This window comes from Bufo bufo, chromosome 8 (genome assembly GCF_905171765.1).
Source record: "Bufo bufo chromosome 8, aBufBuf1.1, whole genome shotgun sequence".
NCBI lineage: Eukaryota > Metazoa > Chordata > Amphibia > Anura > Bufonidae > Bufo > Bufo bufo.
This window is the reverse complement of record NC_053396.1, coordinates 116,290,180-116,312,774: the sequence shown is the minus strand read 5'-3', so window position 1 is coordinate 116,312,774 and position 22,595 is coordinate 116,290,180. Positions and strand designations below refer to the sequence as shown.

General features: G+C 42.9%; 1 protein-coding gene across 2 annotated transcripts in view; it reads left to right on the top strand.

The window, feature by feature from the left end:
- Positions 1-22,595, top strand: part of THOC2 (THO complex 2) — a 140,522-nt gene that overhangs the window by 70,205 nt on the left and 47,722 nt on the right. Inside the window, exons 24-33 of one of the 2 annotated variants that reach the window (XR_005774017.1) lie at positions 977-1,118; positions 3,057-3,214; positions 3,681-3,809; positions 13,637-13,768; positions 16,359-16,543; positions 17,273-17,457; positions 18,393-18,495; positions 19,929-20,365; positions 20,669-21,643; positions 22,176-22,211. Coding sequence is in view for 1 of the 2 variants with exons in the window: in XM_040406139.1 (XP_040262073.1) it covers positions 977-1,118; positions 3,057-3,214; positions 3,681-3,809; positions 13,637-13,768; positions 16,359-16,543; positions 17,273-17,457; positions 18,393-18,495; positions 19,929-20,365; positions 20,669-20,727; positions 22,176-22,211 (1,566 nt within the window). In the remaining variant the exon portion in view is untranslated. The remainder of the gene's footprint in view (positions 1-976; positions 1,119-3,056; positions 3,215-3,680; positions 3,810-13,636; positions 13,769-16,358; positions 16,544-17,272; positions 17,458-18,392; positions 18,496-19,928; positions 20,366-20,668; positions 21,644-22,175; positions 22,212-22,595) is intronic. The other variant, XM_040406139.1, reaches the window with a different exon arrangement.

The window sequence follows — 22,595 nt, the reverse complement described above, 5'->3', positions numbered from 1 at the left end:
GTTTTTCACCCGCAGAATGATGGAAATTACTGATCAAACACTGGCTGTGTGAAAGCGGCCTAAAGGACCCTTGATCGGCTGCTTTATCAGGCTGTGTGTCGGGGACAAGACATTCCTTCCTGAAAATTGCATTCTTGTCTGTGGAGGTGAAGCACTACATGTACATACAGTGCTCCCCTCCCCTGTATGGGAATGAGCGATCACTAGTGCCATCGCTCATCTCCATACAGGTACTTGTTTCTGGGCACCAGATCGCTGTTTAGACAGCACAGTCTGCTGCCCAGAAACAGTGATTGAGGTGTCCACATGAACGATTGCTTCACCCGATGAAAGAGCGTTCCAGTGGTGGGACATTGTACATGGGCAGATGAATCAGGAGCGAGTATATGTGCATCCCCGATAATCTGTCCATATAAAGCTACCTTCAGACTTCTCTCCTTTCTTGCGCTCTTTTACTCTGCTCTGTAGTCCCAGAATTTGCATATTAGACATAAATGATGTGACATCTACAGCCACTTGGTTATGGTTTAAAGAGGACCTTTCACTGGTCCTGACATTACAATATAAATACCTGGCACTGTAGGACATTATTAGTAAATGTCATGGCTGCTCTGTTGCCGCGCTGTGCCCCGCATTCAAGTTTCGTGACCTGTACGCTAATAGATAGCATCAGTACAGGGAGGAGGAGATGCCAGCTTTTCTCAGGGGGTGTCTCCTTCTCCCTGTACTGATGCTATCTTTTAGCCTACAGGGCGTGAAACCAGAACAGGAGTGCAGTGGAGCAACAGAGCAGATGGTCTGGGGGGAAAAAAGCAGCGCTGCCATCTACTAATAATGCCCGACAGTGCCAGGTTCTTATATTGGAATGTCAGGACTGGGGAAAGGTCCTCTTTAAGTTACTAAAAACGAATGTGTTTTGGTGTGTCATCTGTACTTTTACCATTTTTATATCAAAATGAGCTAATGCATTTTCCAGCCTCTAAACAAGAAGAAAAAGGAAAAAGAAAGATGCACGGCTCTGCAAGAAAAGCTGGTGGAGGAAGAGAAGAAGCAGTCGGAGCACGTGGCCAGAGTTCTCCAGCGCATGAAACTGGAGAAGGACAACTGGCTCTTAGCACGTAAGTACAATGAATAAATCACCAGATGTTCGGGGCCGCACTGGTAAATAAGACCATTAGCCCTGGCTTTTTTTTTTTCTCAGGATGGCTGTATGTCTGTAACATTAGAGATTTTAGCAGTGTATGCGTAGACATCTATACATCACATCTGTCAGGTGTGGTAGTGGTATGGAATCATAGGAGCTATTGCTATATTCTTCTCTGCTTTGGAGTTCAAAAGCCAGAGAAAGCGGGGTGACAACCTCTTTGTGTTCAGTGAATGGGACTGAGGAACTGCAATTACAACTAGATTACATTCTCCTCATACAGCTGATCGGCGGGGCTGCTGGCATTTGGGCCCCCACCGATCCATCCAGTGCCAAGCTTACTGCAGCCCCTGTACTGTGAAACCTGTAAACCAGTACACCTTGTCCAGAGGGAGCTGTGTACTGGCAGGAGCACACATCGCTTCTCCTCCCTGTGCCCGCTCACCTAAAGCCTGGCATAGCACATCGGTGCAGGAGATCCAGTACAAAGTTTACTGCAGCCCCTGCACTGTGGAATCCGTGCACCCCATACAGGTCAGTGCTGTACGGATTTCAAAGCACCATAGACACGCTGGTGCCTGTTTTGTCAATGAAACAGTAAGACATATGCAATATTAATAAAATGAATGATGGCCCATTTAGACTTAACATAGTCAAATAAAAGCTTAGTTATCCTTTAAATATACCTCCCTCCCTCAATAGACTCTGCTCCCTTGAGTACCATCCACACCCCGCTTTCTTTTTGGATCTCCTGATAATTGCACATAGTCAGTGTAATATGAGAGTCCTGCTTTTCCACAATGGGATCAGAATAGAACGGAGCACATTGTATTTTCTTTAGTGTCTCCTGAAAATAACGGCTGTTGTTAATCTGCTGATAAGCCAATAAAATGCTTTGTAGATCTATTGAGCCAGGGAATATGTCTGCCTAGGTCACAAGAAATATGAATTCTGTAGGGTATAATCAGTACATTCAGTACCATACAGTAGATATCCAGCACTAGATAGCTGAAATCTTCTGTGACCATGGCTCAGGCCTTAGGCTGGCCATATGAGCCATGTTAGGGTCCATTCACACGTCCGTAAGTGTTTTGCAAAACACAGACACCGGCAATGTGCATTCCGCAATTTGCCGGCACTATAATAGATATTGGACCCCCACCGGTCTGATATTGATGACTTTTCCTAAGGATAGGAAACCCACCTTTAATGGAGTCTGATATAAAATAATCTACTAATAACTAAAACTATTCTAGTTGGTTGTGTGTGCTCGGGTCTCTGGTTTTGGCTTTTTAGTATAAGGAAAGTTCTATTCAGATTCTGGATTAAAGATGTCTCTGTGCACACCAGTACCGGTCTGTCTCCTTGGTTCCTTCCTTATTGTAAAAACCTGAATGTTCCCTCCATCCTGTAACTTTTGCTGGTAGTCTGCCAAGATGTCGGAGTCTGCCTCGCAAGATAAATGTAGATTGTACTCTGACTAAGCAAAAAAGGAAAGCTTTCTACTTCAGTTTAGGTCTTATTCACACCTATGTGATATGCAGGATATATTTAGTGTGAAGAATGGGGTGAGATTTATTTCTAGGTTTAGTGTTTCTAAAGATGTTGGCCACCTTATCAAAAGTTTTTTTTCCAAAAGTGCCGTAAACTGAACTAGAAGTGACTTGCTTATGTGTTGTTACTGCCTCGTTTCAGAAGTCCTGTCCCCTAGTTTCAGTACGGTTTCTTCACGGACTGTACTGGGTGGTCCCTCCTGGAACATGGAGGGGTGGGGGGGTGGGGGCTTGTGAGCAAAACTATACACCGACAGTTTGACCTTGGGTAGAACTGTAGTTGCCATGTCATTAGCAGATTTCCATGTCCTCCACCTCCCCCCCTAATTTTTTATATAATTTTTTTTGCATCGTTTCAGGATCCACCAAGAATGAGACTATCACCAAATTTTTACAGCTTTGTATATTTCCCCGCTGTGTGTTCTCCTCCATCGATGCAGTGTACTGTGCCCGGTTTGTAGAACTTGTACACCTACAGAAAACTCCTAACTTTTCTACACTACTTTGTTATGATCGAGTGAGTATCTGTAAAATTGTATTGTTGTCCATATTATGCTTTCTATATGATTTTTTCCTCTTCAGGTGAGACACTGCTCCACTGTTTTCTTTTCGCTAAAACTTAGATAAGCTGTCAGTAGTTTACCAAATGTAAGCTGTGGACATTATCTAATCCCTGTTGGGCCTCCTCGAGCATTGAGTTAGGTGGCTGGGGTCGGAATTATCTGAGCCTGGCTGTCGGAACGTGTCGGGCTTCCATGGTGATCTATCGGCAGCCTCTTGTGTGGGTTCTTTACAGCCCCTGACACCTGCTCCAGGATCAATCCTAGCGTGAATGGCAGGGGCTGAACAGTCTCTACAGAAGATGCACTGATACAGCGCTGTGGGCCGAAAAATTAAACTTGAAAAGAAAATGGTTAGGCCTGGAAAACCAGTTTAAGTTGTTCATATCTTCCCTCTGATAGATCTGATCTCCTCATTTGCAGGTCTTCTCAGACATCATTTACACCGTTGCTAGTTGCACAGAAAATGAAGCCAGCCGTTACGGAAGATTTCTTTGTTGTATGCTAGAAACTGTTACCAAGTGGCACAGTGATCGGGCAGTATATGACAAGGTGAGGAAATATGATAACAAATTGACCGTATTACATAGCTTTTTGTTCCTAATTCTGTCTCCAAGGTCCCAACAATAAGGATTTTATTTTTTTATTGTTATGGTGAAATGTAGTATTCCTGTCCTCCAAAATGTATCCTGCACCTTTCGGTATGGTAAGATATTCAGATGTAAACCTGCCAGATGTTTTCCAAAAGAGAGACCACTCAAAGTCCCACAGCAGAACAAGTTGTCGCATATCGAGAGTCCTGCTTTCCACTTCAGTGATCGACAACCATGCCTTTGTACCAGTTCATATTGAAAATGCTGTCAATCACTCTGTGTGGGTGGGGGAAAGGACTGACGAGCTTTCTCTATAAATCCTTGCATATCAAGTCATACTTGTTTGGCTATTCCTTCCGCTCCATACACATGCATGCACAGCTGGGCCGGGCATGTGTTCTCAATGCTCCACCCTTCTTTACTCTGACATCTATTGTCAGGGGAGAGACACCACCATATACATAATCATTTGGTTCAGCCGACATACCTGACAAAGTATCAAGCATATTAACCAGGTAACAGTTCTGCCCAAGCACATCCTGGGGGCTGCTTTAGCTGGAGATATCACAGTTAGAAATCGAATCGGGAATAAACGCTGTAAAAGCTGCATTTTTTTTCACTTCTATCCCGATTTCTAACAGGGATATCTTCCGAAGATAATGCTGTGATTCTGGTATTGTTTGAAAGCTTGAAATGTCTGCTTTCAAACAATAGCTGCTACTAATCCAGAGATATGATCTGCAAAAGCAGCCATCCACCTGCTGCTGGAGCACGCCGACAGAACAGCTAGGTTAAAATCCAAAATACTCAAACTTTCTTTCCCCTCTTATCTGCTGCCTTGGGGGTTTGACCAATGTTTGTCTTATGTATATGGCCACCAGCACCTGCCCATTGTCACTGTATTAACTATAGCAGCACTATCTGCATGTTTCCCGTTCTTACCATTGTGGATTATATTTAGCGAAAAGTAGGTCAAATGAATATGAAACTTTTGTAAGTAAGTGATTAATGTTCTCATTGGTGACGGGTTCTCATTAAGTTGCTGACTAGACATGTCTTGAGTCATTTAATGAGTAGTTGAGGTCCCCTGCTTGCATTTTACAGCTCACCTATAAATGCTTTTCTTTGTATTTGATTGTTCTCCGTATGTAGCGTCATCCCTTCTATGATCCCTCGGTGGAGCGTCGCACTGCGGTCCTTTGTACAGCTGCGGCTGGTTTAGTCTGAATGGGATGGGTAGAAAGCGTTTCCTAGTAGTATATGACGTCGTAGTATTAGAGTTTAGATATTTATTACTTCTACTCTGTATACCACTGAGTTAGTTCAAAATAATTACAGCAGCATGTAGATGATTTCTTGGCTGACGTTTATCTGAGTGTTCAGGAGAAGAAATGCTCCATCGGGCTGGATTTGACAGCAGAAGATATGCCGTTGTGCGCTCTGTATCTTGTGAGAATGCTTCATGTCGGGATTTTGAACTGTTGAGCTTCATCATCAGCTGGAGACAACTGATTAAAATCCCGGGCACTGGATTTTAATATTCATGCTGCTTTTGACAGTTTGCCTATTCCTTCCTAACACATTTCTCAGCCAAATTTCTTGCTGTCATTTCCTGCTGCATGTCAGCCATTCATGTCAATAGTCAGTGAAGCATTGGCTTTCATTCTTCCTATCTTTGTATACTGGTCGATCATCCCGTTATTAAAGGGGTTGTAAATAAAAGCTTACAGGAATTATGTGCCAATCGAGATGTTTACCATCAGCACATGACGTTCGAACACTTGCCTTAAGGTTGACTACAAAGCTTGCATGATAGCTGCTGCCTTAATTTAAAAAGGTTTAAAAAAAAAACAAAAAAAACATAACTGAACTCCACTGTTGCAGTTCCGACATAGCTTTGTTCTCTGCCGCTCGTCACTTCCTATAAAGGCTTGAGATGCCAGGAAAGGCCCGCTCAGCCATTCACAGACTGCGACAGTTCACAGCTATGGCCAATGATTGAGTAAGTAGGTCTTCCCTGGCGTGTCGAGCTGCGGCAGGGGATCGGTGGAGGTAAGTAGTGCTTTGTTTTTAATCCTTTCTGACCTTTTTTCTTTTGTCTGTGTATCTTGGAAACCCCTGCTGAAACTATTACATCTCTGTACCTCCCTCACTCTTCACTGCTCCTCTTCCCCGGTATTTCTTCCTCTGAAGCCACCATGCTCCTAAATTATCGAGCCTTTTCCAGATATGCAAACGTAACTGAGGAAAGCTAAAGGGACAGACCCGACACACAGGGGCGTTAACGTCGCTGCTCTGACGTCATCCAAATAGTGCAGCGAAGTCCACTCCTGCTGTGCACAACCACATACGTTTACTGGGTACTGGAACTAACAGCCCTGATCTTGGCATCACTGACTTGCCCCTCTCCTGGATCACATCATACCTCACAGAGCGGACATTTAGTGTGTCCAACTCTCACACCACCTCCTTGTCTCATTCCCTCTCTGTTGGTGTCCCGCAAAGGCTCTGTCCTAGGACCCCTGCTCTTCTCTATCTACACTTTCGGCCTGGATCAGCTCATAGAGTCCCATGGCTTTCAGTATCACTTTTATGCTGACGACCTCTCTGGTCCAGACATCACCACCTTACTGTCCAGAATCCCACAATGCCTATCTTCCATATCCTCCTTCTCCTCTCGCTTTCTAAAAGTTTAACATGGATAAAACAGAATTCTATCATATATCCCCCATCTTGCTCAACCCCTCCCCCAACAGACCTATCCATCAAGATCAATAGCTGCACACTCTCCACGGTCAACCAAGTCCGCTGCCCTGGAGTGACCTTGGATTCTGCCCTCTTCTTCCGACCACACATCCAAGCCCTTTCCACCGCCTCCAACTCAAACATCTCCCGCATCCGTGCTTTCCTCAACTTTGTATCTGCGAAAATGCTTGTACATGCCCTCATCATCTCCCGCCTAGACTACTGCAATATTCACCTCTGTGGCCTTCCATCTAGCACTCTCGCACCCCTCCAATCTATCCTCAACTCTGCTGCCCGTCTAAGGGTACTTTCACACTAGCGTTTTTCTTTTCCGGCGCTGACTTCCGTCCTAGGGGCTCAAATCCGGAAAAGAACTGATCAGTTTTATCCTAATGCATTCTGAATGGAGAGTCAGTCCTTCAGGATGTCTTCAGTTCAGTCTTTTTGACTGATCAGGCTTTTCAGAAAAACGTAGCATGCAGTATTTTTACCTCCGGCCAAAAAGCCTGAACACTTTGACTGAACGCCGGATCAGGCCCTTTTCCCATTGACTTGCATTAACGCCGGATCTGGCGCTGTGTGTTCAGTCAAAACGGATCCAGCTTTTGCATGTTAAACCCGAAAAATGTGAAAAAAAAGTTAAAGTCCATAAATGGCGGATTCGTTTTTTCCAATGCATTTTTTCATTGTGATCAAAATCCTGATCGGGATTCAAATGTAATCCGTTTTCACACGTTTTTCCGGATCCGACGGGCAGTTCCGGTGTCGGAATTGAACGCCGGATTCAAACAACGCTAGTGTGAAAGTAGCCTAATCTGCCTCTCCCCTCTGCCAATCCCTTCACTGGCTCCCCATTGCCCAGCGAATTCAGTTCAAAATACTAACAAATACATACAAGGCCGTCCACAACCTGTCCCCTCCCTACATCTCTGAGCTACTTTCCCGATGCATCCCCACACGCACTCTCCGATCCTCACAAGACCTCCTTCTCTCCTCTCATCTTATCACCTCTTCCCACAATCGCCTCCAAGATTTCTCCTGTATCATCCCCCACACTCTGGAACTCTCTACCCCAACATATCAGACTCTCACCTACAGTGTAATCCTTTCAGAAGAATCTAAAAACCTCTTCAGACAATCCTACAACCAGTGACCCTGCTGCCTCTATACCGCCATGACCAACTTCACCCTCTCCTACTGTGTCCTTCTCCCATTCCATGTAGATTGTAAGCCTCACGGTCAGGGCCCTCTCTCTCCTTCTGTACCAGTCTGTAACTCGTCTTGTTCATGCTTAGTGCAATTGTCTGTATTATGTATATATACCCCTTTTCATATGTACAGCGCTATGGAATGAATGGCGCTTTAATAATAAATAATATTACGGGATGGGGAACAGGATGCAGAAGTAAAATTACCGCCAGAAGACCTCTTGTCCTGGCACCAAGTGAGGGAGGTAGAGAGGTTCAAAAATTTCGGCAGTAGTTGAGACACTCTGCTTGCTGTCAGTAAATGTTTATATATTTTTTTCAACGAGGTTCTGTAATCAGTAAGAAAGTTGAATAACCATACTTCCTAAAACGAGCATGCTATCTTTACATTAGATGACCCATGTAGAGCGAGACCTGTGTGTGTATGTATGTATGTATGTATGTATGTGTGTGTATATATATATATATAATATATTGAAGAAAATCCAGCGGGAGCACCACCAGGAGTTGGGTGCAAAATCCAAAGAGGCAGCGGTAATGCCCCAACAATACGATTAGAAGAAAGCAGGACTGCACTCCAAGTAAAGTGAAAAATCAGTGAAGTTTTATTCACCCATAACTTTGGCAACTTAGCGACGTTTCGGCTCAAAAGAGCCTTCTTCCAGCATAGAAACAGTGAAAAATGGCAACATATAAAGGCAAGTCTCAAGTGACTAGCCAATCATACTGTGATTACAATCATGATTGAATTAAATACATGTGGTACATATAAACAAAATACATGTGCATAAAGTGACAAGTGAATGAGAGATCGATATCCCAAGAATACAATCCCTGCGATCGATCATATAATGAATACAAATATACATTATAAAGTGCATAATTATAAATATAAAGTGCATAAATACAAGGGATGGAGATCATAGAAGTCGCACCTCTAGATGGAATGGCGCCGGCATACACTATCATGTTTCGTTGAGCGTCTCAGTTACTTCGTTGCGCATGTCCAAGTTCGCGTCATCATCTCTGTCAAAGCGCTTACATTCGACGCATGCGCTCTATCTCAGTAGCATTGCAGACACCATTTTGATATGGGGCAACCTTGCCCAACAATAACGTAAGTGCCATTCATGTCTACCTTCATAAAGCACAACGCTTTCCTGCATAATACATTAAGCCGCAGTAGGTGCATCCTACTTAAATCAGCATGTGGAGAAGGTACCAACTCTCCCGAGCTGGATCCTATCCACGAGATGGCCTATGCCGGAGGGAAACACGTCAGTGTGTCCAGCCGGCACTGTCAAACTACTTGCTGAAAATAACGCAGCCATAAGAAGAATTCTTAAAGGAAAGCATAGTTGAATAAAAAAAGGGAGGTTTCATATATGGAAATACGCAGCGAGAAAACTGTAGATATAGCAGCACGGTACCATCATCATCAAAGAGGGCCAGTTCCAGGATCTCCATCCGTAGGAAATTTTCTTTAAAATTATTTTTGTTCTAAAAGGCAAAGAAATTTTTTTTTTAATAAATGAGTTACAGATTAATTAATCCGTGTCTTGATAATTATCAATATATGTTATCACCGTTTCAAGGCACTTTTATATAACTGAAAAGGAAGAACAGCAGGACAAAGGGGAGATCAAGATAAACCTCAAGAACAGGCTCTCATCTAAAATCTACATTAAGCCCATTGGGATGTAGGCTATCCAGAGTAAATATCCATCTTAATTCTCGTTGTTTCAAGATTGCCAGACGGTCTCCACCTCTCCTGGGCATAGCCACATGGTCGATTATCCAGCATCTTAGATCCCGTTCACCATGATGAAGGGATCCAAAATGTCTGGAAACCGGCAGATCGGTGCGACCTTTTCTAATGGAGTTCCTATGGTTATTTAACCTGACCTTTAGTTCTGTAGATGTTTCTCCTACATATATCAAGTTGCAGGGACATGATAAAACATAAATAACATAAGATGATGAACATGTCAAATGATATTTGATAGAATATTGTCTTCCAGTGGATGGATGTGTAAAAGATTTTGATTTCCTTATATAACGACAGTTGACGCAATTGAGACACGGAAAACAGCCCAGTCCCGCCTGCGTCAACGGTCGCTGAATGACCTTTCTTTTTGGACCAACATCTGCCTTAACCAGATAATCTCTTATATTTTTGTTTTTCCGATAAGATAATAGTGGAGGATTCACAAATTCAGGGACGTCTTTAATCCCTCTGCTCAAAATATACCAATTTTTTTTTAAGAATCTGTCCTATTTCTGCACTATAGTTGGAATATGTGGACATAAAAGGTATTCTCTGAGTTTTTGGGGAAGTGGATTGAGTACGTTCTGGACATGAGTCAAGGATTTTACTTTTTTGTTGATTCAACAGTTTGCGAGGATAACCACGTTCTCTGAATTTGTCAGCCATCATATTCAATGTGGCTGGCAACTCAGTGTGGTTAGACACAATTCGTTTAGCCCTCAAAAATTGAGACTGAGGGAGATGTTTAATCAGACTACGGGGATGATTGCTCTCAAACCGCAGAATTGTATTACTATCTGTCGGTTTGACAAACAAACCCGTGCTGATACGACCTCCATCCAATTTCACATTTGTGTCTAAAAATGACAAATTGGTTTTAGAGTAGGATATAGTATATTGGAGATCAATGTCTATATTATTAAGATACTCGTGAAATAACAGCAACTGTGTCTCAGTTCCAGTCCATAGGAGGAAGACGTCATCTATGTATCTCCACCACCTCAACACATGTTGAAAGTGGTGGGATACATAGATAAGGTCCTCCTCCACATGGCGCATATAAATATTTGCGTACGTTGGGGCCACATTGGACCCCATCGCAACGCCATGTTTTTGATTGAAAAAGGTGTCTTGAAAAATAAAATAATTATTCTCCAATATCAATTTAAGAAGGGAATTGATAAAACATTTTATCTCCATAGAACTGCCAGAACCATCAAGGAATTTATTGACTGCTGCAATGCCTTTCTTGTGTCCTATTGATGTGTATAATGATACTACATCAAAGGACACAAGAAATAGGGATTTGACATTAATAGAGTCCACCGCTCTCAACTGCTCCAAAAAATCACCTGTATCTTTGATGTAGGACTTTCCGGCTGTCGAGAAGTCCCTCAGCATTTTGTCCAAAAATATTGCTATTCTGCTGAATATAGAGTCTGAGCCAGATACGATGGGGCGGCCGGGAGGATCCACTAAGCTTTTGTGCACTTAGGGCAATATATATATTACAGGAGTCACAGGAGAAGATACCTCCAAATACTCTCTTAAGCCTTCATCTATCGTGCCCGCCACCACCGCATCAGACAGAATCTTCTTGATATTGGTCATAATACTAAATTTAGGATCACCCTGCAGGATACCATACACATTAGTGTCAGCTAATTGACGCTTAATTTCATAAATGTATTTTGTTGTATCAAGTACAACTACCCCCCCGCCCTTATCGGCGGGTTTGATTGTTATGTGGGTGTTGTCTTTGAGCTGCGACAGGGCCTCAATTTCAGCTGACTTCAAATTAGGGTTATTCAATATATCAAGTTCTCCCAAAGAGGATTTAAAATTTTTACATCCCTTTTGACAGCAGAAATATAGGCCTCTATGGCCGGCTCATTGACAATTGGACAAAAAGTACTCTTATTTGTTAAACCTAATTTTTTAAGTGTGAGTTCACTAGAATGTGTATGTGAACTACAGAAGCTTTTTAACTTCACAGAACGAAAGAAACAATTCAAATCAATTTCCAAGTCAAACCAATTTACCTTGGAACTAGGGCAAAAAGAGAGTCCTTTAGACAAAACGCTGTGTTGAGCCTCAGTCAGTACAACTGACGACAGGTTGAAAACTATGGTATCTTTCTGTATGTGGATGCCTTCGTCGACTGCAGCCTGGTCCTGTTGTAGCGTTGTTTGGATCCTCCTTCTACTTAATGTATTATGCAGGAAAGCGTTGTGCTTTATGAAGGTAGACATGAATGGCACTTACGTTATTGTTGGGCAAGGTTGCCCCATATCAAAATGGTGTCTGCAATGCTACTGAGATAGAGCGCATGCGTCGAATGTAAGCGCTTTGACAGAGATGATGACGCGAACTTGGACATGCGCAACGAAGTAACTGAGACGCTCAACGAAACATGATAGTGTATGCCGGCGCCATTCCATCTAGAGGTGCGACTTCTATGATCTCCATCCCTTGTATTTATGCACTTTATATTTATAATTATGCACTTTATAATGTATATTTGTATTCATTATATGATCGATCGCAGGGATTGTATTCTTGGGATATCGATCTCTCATTCACTTGTCACTTTATGCACATGTATTTTGTTTATATGTACCACATGTATTTAATTCAATCATGATTGTAATCACAGTATGATTGGCTAGTCACTTGAGACTTTCCTTTATATGTTGCCATTTTTCACTGTTTCTATGCTGGAAGAAGGCTCTTTTGAGCCGAAACGTCGCTAAGTTGCCAAAGTTATGGGTGAATAAAACTTCACTGATTTTTCACTTTACTTGGAGTGCAGTCCTGCTTTCTTCTAATATATATATATATATTTTTTTTTTCCGACCGATTATCGGTTTTACTGATATCGGCCGGTAATCAGGATTTTGACCGTTATCTGCATCTATTTTGCCGATATTCCGATAACGTATGGGGAACAAGGATCGCGCTGCGGTCAGCGCTCTCCGTGTTCCCTCAGCAACACATGGGAGAACGAAGCAGTGTCTCCCTCCCCCCTGTGCTGCTGCTGCCGCCGCCAATGAGAGGAGAGAAGACTAGAGGAGGGGAGGGGCTGTGGCCACTGCGCCACCAATGATGTTAACTTACTCATTCTTTCAAATTGAACAGGAGGCGGGAGCTGGCTGCAGAATCACATAGCCGGCTCCCGACCTCTATGAGCGGTAGCTGCGATCTGCGGTAGTTAACCCCTCAGGTGCCGCGGATCGCAGCTACCGCTCATAGAGGCCGGGAGCCGGCTATGTGATTCTGCAGCCAGCTCCCGTCTCCTGTATATGAATAAATGAGAGATTTATCTACATTGGTGGCGCAGTGCTCCCCTCCCCAAGCCCCCCAGTATTAAAAACATTGGTAGCGCAGTGCACGCCCCCACCCCAGTATTAAAAACATTGGTGGTGCAGTGCGCCCCCCCACCCAAGCCCCCTCAGTATTAATCATTGGTGGCAGTGGCCACAGGGTCCCCTCTCCCCTCCTCCTCCAATCGGAGCCCCAGCAGTGTAAGCCTGGGGCTCCGATGGGTTACCATGGCAGCCAGGACGCTATTGAAGCCCTGGCTGCCATAGTCGGCTCCATGCTGCTGTGTGCACAGAGCATCAGGGACAGTGTGAGGTCCTATTCACCCTGATCTATCAGGGTGAATAGGACAAAAGTTCTAGTCCCTAAGGGGGCTAAAAGTTTGTAATATAGTCCACTTCCTTATGTAGTAATCCCAAAGGCAAACACTTTTGTACTCTGAAGCTGAGTTGGCGGATTGTGCTCCATAAGGTGCTGTTACGCTATGCATCCAGTGGGAGGTATATGGAGGTACAGTAGGGTCCCATAGATGTCTATTGCTGCCGTATTAGGAAGCTGCACTATGCATGTGTGAATGAGTGATAAATATCGGTTTGTATTACTTGTTGAGGAGATGTCTCCATTTGGTTTGCTAGATTGTAAAGACCCCACGGGTACTCATCTTTGTGGGGAATGCAAATCTGTGACATGGATTATGTATTTGAATACTGATTTATTTTTTTTCCTGTCCTTTATCTGTTTTAGGATTGTGGAAGCTACCCAGGTTTTGTCACAATTTTAAGGGCGTCCAATTTTGATGGAGGCAACAAGGCTGACCAGTTAGATTATGAGAATTTCCGGCATGTCGTTCACAAATGGCACTATAAGCTAACGAAGGTATTGATAACCAGAGTGATCTTCCAGAGAACCTGCCAGATTGAAAATGCAGGTTACATAGCAGGTGGAGCTGAGCAGTGCGATTTGTAGTTTGTGGAAATTATTCAGTATAACCTGTATTTTATTTGTTAAAACCCTGCTCATTCTTGTCCTAGGAGTCATATGGTCAGTCCTGAGATTGGCAGCCATTGTCTCTATGCACAATCATAGAGAGAAGGCTTTCGATCACGGAGTAGGATGCCACCCATTGGACTCGAATAAAATACAAGTTATACTGAATCTTTCCCCACAAACTACAAATCAATCTGCTCAGCTCCTTCTTCTATGTAAGCCGCTGCCTGTAGATTGCCCTGTTACAGGTTCACACACTGCACTGCTGCATGCAAAGCTAACAACCATACACTGCTCTGCTGCATATACACCTGCACACTGCTCTGCTGCATATACACATGCACACGGCTCTGCTGCATATACACCTGCACACTGCTCTTCTGCATATACACCTGCACACTGCTCTTCTGCATATACACCTGCACACTGCTCTGCTGCATATACACCTGCACACTGCTCTGCTGCATATACACCTGCACACTGCTCTGCTGCATATACACCTGCACACTGCTCTGCTGCATATACACCTGCACACTGCTCTGCTGCATATACACCTGCACACTGCTCTGCTGCATATACACCTGCACACTGCTCTGCTGCATATGCACCTGCACACTGCTCTGCTGCATATGCACCTGCACACTGCTCTGCTGCATATGCACATGCACACGGCTCTGCTGCATATGCACATGCACACGGCTCTGCTGCATATGCACATGCACACGGCTCTGCTGCATATGCACATGCACACGGCTCTGCTGCATATGCACATGCACACGGCTCTGCTGCATATGCACATGCACACGGCTCTGCTGCATATGCACATGCACACGGCTCTGCTGCATATGCACATGCACACGGCTCTGCTGCATATGCACGCAGACAATTGCTAATAACTGATATTTCTGCTTTTCCCGGTCTAGTTCAGACCACGAGTGACATCAAAAGGCCTCAAGCTGTAATCTCCTGTTTTCATCTCCTTCACTGCAACTTAGAGACCTTCACGATAGAGAATGGTGTTTCTCAGTCATTTTCACCGCTTATCCTCCTCTCCTGCCTGCACTGATCACACAGATCGGTGTCGGGCAGGGCAAGAGAGAATTGTGCAGATGCATCTGTCATTGAGTGGACAAAGTGCTGTATGAGCAATCTGCTGGATCATTAAGGAAGCAGTCAGGGAGGTCTGTCTGGCGCTGCTGCAACGCTCTGACTGCGGACTGTAAGACACAGGCATAGTTTGATACATTTTTGGATATACCTCGGTTGTATTAAGCAGAGGGGGAACTACATTTTTTCCAGAACGGTAAAAATAATCCTCTTAACAATTTTGAGGAGTATTTTTTAGTCAAGGAGGAGTATGAATTTTGCGGTAATTCATATATTTAATACATAGTCCTACATAACGTTATGAGACTTCTATTTCTGCAGGGAAACCTTTCCGTCTCCTTTATATAATGTCTTCTGTGAAGAAATGGCAAATTTAGACCATTTTACATTTATCCAACATCATACACTAAACATAAGACCACTGCTGCCATATAGAGTGCCCACCTGACGCTGCCATATAGAGTGCCCACCTGACGCTGCCATATAGAGTGCCCACCTGACGCTGCCATATAGAGTGCCCACCTGACGCTGCCATATAGAGTGCCCACCTGACGCTGCCATATAGAGTGCCCACCTGACGCTGCCATATAGAGTGCCCACCTGACGCTGCCATATAGAGTGCCCACCTGACGCTGCCATATAGAGTGCCCACCTGACGCTGCCATATAGAGTGCCCACCTGACGCTGCCATATAGAGTGCCCACCTGACGCTGCCATATAGAGTGCCCACCTGACGCTGCCATATAGAGTGCCCACCTGACGCTGCCATATAGAGTGCCCACCTGACGCTGCCATATAGAGTGCCCACCACACACAGAAAGCTCTACAATAGACTGATTACATAGCCCTGCTTTATACACATGTTCTATACATAAAGTACCTCCACATTCTCCAGCACAGTCCTACATGGAGCCTGGGTTTTTGATCACATGACTGTGACATCACCACAGGTCCTGTAACCACAATGTAGTGTTTAGTTTGGACTCTGGAGCGGCTCCTGGTGAGAGAAATGTCTGTGAGGGGTGGAGCTTCCTGTGTGCCGGACCTGGCAGCTTACGATACAGCGCTCCTGACTAGAAAAGGGCCATGTGGAAAAATACGCTTCAGTCTTTTTTCAGGGAGTAGAATGGCCCGAAAAGGCGTCTATGACTCTTGTACAGGCGTTATTGCGACCTCTGCTATTAAGCCCTCCATTTTTACTATATTTTGTTGAAATTCTTATTTTTTTAAATCCTAACAGGCGGATTGTGTTTGTGGCTGTGTTCTCCCATCTAGGCACATAAAATAAAAGAACAAACACAAGATGGACAGAGCAGTATCATACCTGTTCATGTGTGTTGACTGTTTTTATACTTTTTTTTTTTTTCTCCAGGCATCCGTTCATTGTCTTGAGACAGGAGAATATACTCATATCCGGAACATTCTTATTGTACTGACCAAAATTCTACCTTGGTATCCTAAAGTGCTGAACTTGGGACAAGCCCTGGAACGAAGAGTGCACAAAATCTGTCAAGAGGAGAAAGAAAAAAGACCTGATCTTTATGCATTGGCCATGGGGTAAAATACCAATGAAAGGCGGTCATTGAATGTGTAAAGAAGCCATTAGAACGTTCTCTCACTTAAGGGGTGTCATTTGAGTTAGGTGAAATAACGGCATCACATACCACAGCCTTGGAACTTAGGGGTTCGTTTATCAAGCTGAAATACGCCAAAATTAGGCAAATTTCTGGCAGAGATTGCCGTTGTATCGCAATTTGTGACTTCTCCTTGCTCACGCTAGCTCTAAAAAAAAAAGTGTGGGGAAGGGGCCGGCTCATTAATTCATTTTCTATGCATGTTTCAGGCGTAGAAAAAGATCTAAATGTAAGACCGCCAGGAAGCTGCCTATGCCTCTTCATAACTTTGGCGATCCACCGCCAGATATGGGGCTTTATTAAAACTGGCGTCTTAATAAATGTGTCCCTTAGTTCTTTATGAACAGTTGGCAGAGTTCTAAATAAAATCTAAAGGCCCGAATTTCTACATCTATCTATTTGTAGTTTATAATACATTTCTGGTAGATCTGCAGAGCGATGATTTTCGTGTGTCAGAAAGTTTAGGTGTCCTTGTACCGTGTAGTTTATAGTATATCACAGATTGACATTATTGTTTACTGTCCGTCTTTTCATAGAAATAAGCTTAAGTACTGCTATATGTGTATTATAGACCAGCGGCAGTACATCACAGGTTGACTAATGTCTGACTGGTAATTGCCTTGGTATATTTAACATGTTGTGCGAATTACAGCTACTCTGGACAGTTGAAAAGCAGGAAATCTTTCATGGTGCCTGAAAATGAGTTTCATCATAAAGATCCCCCTGCCAGGAATATCATTCCACCTACAGTACAGAATGGACCAGGAGCTGCCAGTCAGTCAGCCTCTGTCGTGGTGAATGCAGCTAAACCCGAAGAAACCAGCACTGAAGATATTGGTCAGTACTGATCTATTTTTACTATGTGAATACTGTACATATTTTTAAAGAATTTATGCGGTCATTTATCAAGCTTGTGTAAATTAGAACTGGCTTAGTTGTCCATAGCAACCAATCAGATTCCACCTTTCACTTTTGACAGCTCCTTTGGAAATTGAAAGGTGGAATCTGATTGGTTGCTATGGGCAACTAAGTCCGTTGTACTTTACACAGTTTGTGGGGCGTGTCAGAGCTAGCTGAGATTGTGAGCTTCTATACTGCTATAAACCTCACCGGAGTCTCCTGTGGGATTTTACCCCCTTATCAGTTCTATGAGTTCTGGAGCTAAAAAAAACATAGCAGGAAGAAAGGGAAAATACGTCACAGTAGTACAATGTTGACAGACTTCCATAGAAGAGGTACGCCCCTTGCTTCTGAGTGAAATGCATCTAGCTGTGCAGCTGAAATAGAGAATAATATGGCTGAAAAAACATTAGGGAAGCCCAAACGTAACATGTTCCTTCAGTTATGCATGTACAAAGAAGCACATTGATTATGCAAATTAGTTTTTGAAAACTTAGGTATACTTTAAGCTAATTTCTTATAAAACTGATAAGAATTGAGCTGCTAGGAAAGTACAGATAAGGGCTACAGATTTAGCCATACAAGAAGCTCCCTGACAGATTCAGTGTAAAACAGAAAGCTTGATAGTCTGCAAATGTACTGAAAGTGAAAACCGTAGAAGAAATTTTTTTTGAAAATGTTTAATAAAGACTAACTGAAAGATAGATTTTGTAGCCCAAAATGAGTGGAATGCAATAATAAAAAAAACAACCCTAAAGGTGTCCATAGCCTTTAAATCTGCATATTACATGTTTTGTATATTTGTATGTCTTGTTGGTCACTTACAGTATTTATTTATTTTTGTGTTTTATTATCTTTATATAAAACTAAAGAAAAACTGAAGGATAAATCTCAAAGTACCTTGAAAGTTGTTACCAAAGCTGCAAACATAGCACCCAAGGTCACTGCAAACAATGGAAGTAGCTCCTCAAACAGGTATGTATGGTTTCCTTCTTTGCATTCTTTTGGGCCGTTAAAACTATCTTGTACAATTTAAAAGGGTTTTCCAGGCTTTTAATATTGATGACCTATCCTCAGGATAGGTAATCGATATCAGATCGGCAGGGGTCTGATCAGCTGTGTGGAGAGAAGGCACGCACTGTGCGCGCGTGCAGTCTCCTGTTTCTTCCTGCTCACTGCTGCTCTGTCTGTGGTAAGGAAGAGGGACAGCTGATGCGGTGCCTGGTGTCGGACCCCTGACAATCTGATATTGATGACCTATCCTGAGGATAGGTCATCAATAGTAAAAGCCTGGAAAATCATTTTAAATTTCTTGATACTTTGCATTCATGGGCAAGGGGATACATTGAGAAGAATATTTGCATATATTTCTGTTTTATGGAGGCGTTAAGCGGACCTGCCACCTCTCCTCACATGTCAATTTATGAAATTATTGTATTCCACATAAATTCTGGATCATTTATTCTTATGACTGTATGTTGTCATTCTTCTTCTATACTTGCTAGAAGTTTATGGATAAAGGTACAGATGGGTGTTACCAGTTGGAGGGGGCTCTGCATAGTCTGGCATTGTCCAAATAATGCTGCCAGTGGCAGTGTGCAGGGACACACCCCAACTGGTGGTAACCACCTGTACCTTTATCTGTAACTCTAGTAGGAATATGAGAAGAATGGCACAACATAGTCATAAGAAATGATTCTTCAGATTTGTTGTTGTATGGGGAAAGAAGAAGCTTCAGGAGAAGGTTACAGGTCCTCTTTAACCATTTCATTTTACAATGTCTTCTAAAAGCTGCTGGAATGTATGTAAAGTCTATTCAGAAGATGTTCTCTGATTCAAGGGCCAATACATACTGCAGATAGTGAGCTTCCCCCAGATCTAAATGTAATGTGTTTACTAGACACACCTTACGGATGTACCATAAACCTGAGACAAAGCTTATACTGCAGTGTTGGGCAGAGCGGACTCTACTTTACTAGGGCTCATGCTCACAAACCTATGCTAGCTGTGCCCATATTGCAGCCCGCAAACAACAGTTCCAGGTTATATGGGCGCCGGCCGTGTGCACACTGTATCACGGATGTGGACCCATTAACTTGAACGGGTCCACAATCTGCAAGATACAGAGCGGAACCACGGAGAGGAAGCACTTCTGTGGGATTTCGGTCCGTGCCTCCACACCGCAAAAAAATAGAACATGTTCTATTTAATTTTTTTGGGGTGTGGACTGAATGTTGCAAATCGCAGACCCAATCAAGTAAATGGGTCCTCAAACTGCGGGTGACCGTGCATTGTGGACCGCTGTTTGCCCTTTAAGATGAGATGGGGCTTCTTTACCCTCAACATAACAGTAGAAAACAATCCCACCCGTCAGTCCTACATTCTCAAATGTTTCCTTCTGTCTACAGCAAAGTCATTAAAGAAAAGGAAGACAAAGATAAAGTGGGGAAGGAAAAGGAGAAAGATAGAAAGGAGAAGACTCCAGCTGCTCCACAAGACACCAAGGCACCAGGCAAGGATGGGAAGGATAAAGTTAAGGAAGACCGGGCAAACAAAGATGAAAAGCCGCGAGAAGTCAAAGAGAAAACACCAAAATCTGACAAAGAGAAGGAAAAAATGAAGAAGGAAGAAAAATCTCAGAAGGAAGAGAAATCTAAGGCTGCCGCAACAAGCACTGAATCAAAGCTGGCTGCAGAGAAGGAGAGAGAAAAGGAGCCCCCTCGGGAGAAAGATCTTTTTAAGGAATCTAAATTGAAAGAAAGTTCCAAAGGAGGAGATAAAACCGCTGTTGCTGGGTCCTTGAAGTCCCCTGTTCCCAGATCTGAGACCTCTGAGTCTGAAAGGGGTAGGTTTTTAGTATTTTTTTGTTTGTATAAAAACAGATAGTTATGCAAAGCATTTTACAATTGGTATGAAAACATGAGCAGCAGTGCCCTTCTTTAAAAGCTGTGTACAGATTTATGTCTTGCAACTGCCTTGCAGAAGTTCCATGCGAGCAGGGTTCCACCCCAGGCCATGCTGGTTGCGTCTGATGCTTTATATATTTCCATAAACAACGTCTAATATTTCATGTGAATGTTTAGATTTTATTTATTTTTTTCAATTATCCTAGAAACAAGTGGTGAAAACGATATTTTTTTTTTTTCAGAACAAAAACGTCGTAAACTTGATACGCATTCTTCCCCATCACATTCCTCAGCAGTAAAGGTTAGTATAGCATGAGGAAGCCTGTATCCATATTAGGCTCACCTGTGTGGAGTACAAGAGTCCGTCTTCCTTCAAGTTGGGTGCCAATTTTCCACTGGAAGTCGCTGGAGGTTTTTTTTCTTTCCTTTCTTTTTGTGTTGATATTTTGTATTTTGAAAATTGAGCTAAAATTTTGACCCGTTTGGACTATTTTTCTATAAAGTATTTTTCCAAAATGGCAAATAAAAAGCTAAATCTTCAAGGACCTAGCAGTCATATTTTTGTAAATAGTGTGAAGAAAGCTTGTGCTGAAGTGCCTACGTATTGCTAAGCAGTCCGCTATTAATTCTGTAAGAGAGTGAAATGGCTACAAGCAAACCACACCATCAAGATGAGTCGAGGAGAATTCCCCCCTCCCCCTCTCTACGCTGGTTTCTATTTTTTTGGTGGGAGAATTTTCTACTGAAGATTTCCTGGATCCTGTGGGGAATATGAAGATACCTCCTGAATTCCTCGGGGGCGACACAAGCTTCATTTTGCCATAATGTGCCTTCTAAGGAGGAGTCGTGGAAGGTTTCGCTGTAAAGTCTGGGGATCGATCCTGCAGTAGTTTAATTTGAGCTTGCATCTTCTGTTAGATGTGTCCTGGAAAGCTTACCCTAATCCTATTACGTGTTGGTCTCTGCATTTCAATTGAAGGCAGTTTTGGCAGCTATCATCTCACAATCCCAGGAGAACCCCATCTTGGCCTTTGAGCTGCAGCGGCCATGGGCTTAGCCTACAATGAAGACTAGTGATTGCTACACTCAAGCACCTTTCCGTTTTTTTTTTTTTTTTTGATACTCCATTTCTGTACAGCCTTTTCCCCTCATGTCTATGATGATCATCAAAGCTACAAGTCCCTTACTTCTGCCCATGAAGCCCTTGGATTACTGAGGTGTGCCTTGCCACTGTCAATGGATTTGCATCCGTTTTCTTTTTTTTTTTTTTTTTTTATCAATTTTTTTGCTTCTTTTCTCATGTTTTGGTAAGGTAATGTGACTGGACTAAATATATTCTGATTCTAAGATGGATTGTTCTGCACAAGATTAATGTCACATTGTGCATTTCATTTCACTTTTCACCTATTCTGTTTTTTTTTTTTTTACCCCTCCTTATATCTTAGAGCTAAAATATAAAACTTTTGCTTAGCTCTTAACTTTAAAAGTTTTTTTTAATTTTTATTCCACTTCTTTTTTATTTATTTTTTTCAAATTTCAACACTTTTTTATTTCTCTCTGTGCTTAGCTAGTGAATATCCGTTTAACATGTAGCAGTTTCCATGTTGATTTTCTTTGTTCAGTGTTAACAGCATCAAAAGATTTATTCCCCCCTTCAAAGGCGTAGCTGTATTTTCTCAAGGTCACAACCATGGGTCTCGTTACTGCCAACTATCCAGCTCACGTGTCATCTCCATTCATTTTCTACAGGACAACCTCAGTGAATTTAAGGAATCTTCATCAAAGGTTTGGTTCTTTTTATCATTGGCATTTATGAAAAAGCTATTTATTTTGCAGTGTAGCAGAATGTATTTTGCATATACAGCATGGTAATGTCATTTAGGTTCGGCGTAGAATATGTGCTATAAACATACGAAGAATATTAAAGGGAACCTGATGTCAGCGCTGTGTCACTTATCAGCTAATAGTAAGTGGTTGCTGAGAACCAGCATCATAATCATTACAGCCCAGGCCTTGAAAAGAGTCAAATGTACCTGAGTCCTGGTTATTCATAATCTCCTGCTCTCTCGCCCATCTGCTGATGATTGGCAGTTCTCTCCTAGAGAGAAAGGGAGAAAACTAGGTAGAATGTCAGTCATCAGCAGGCGGGCGGGAGAGCGTGAATTCATG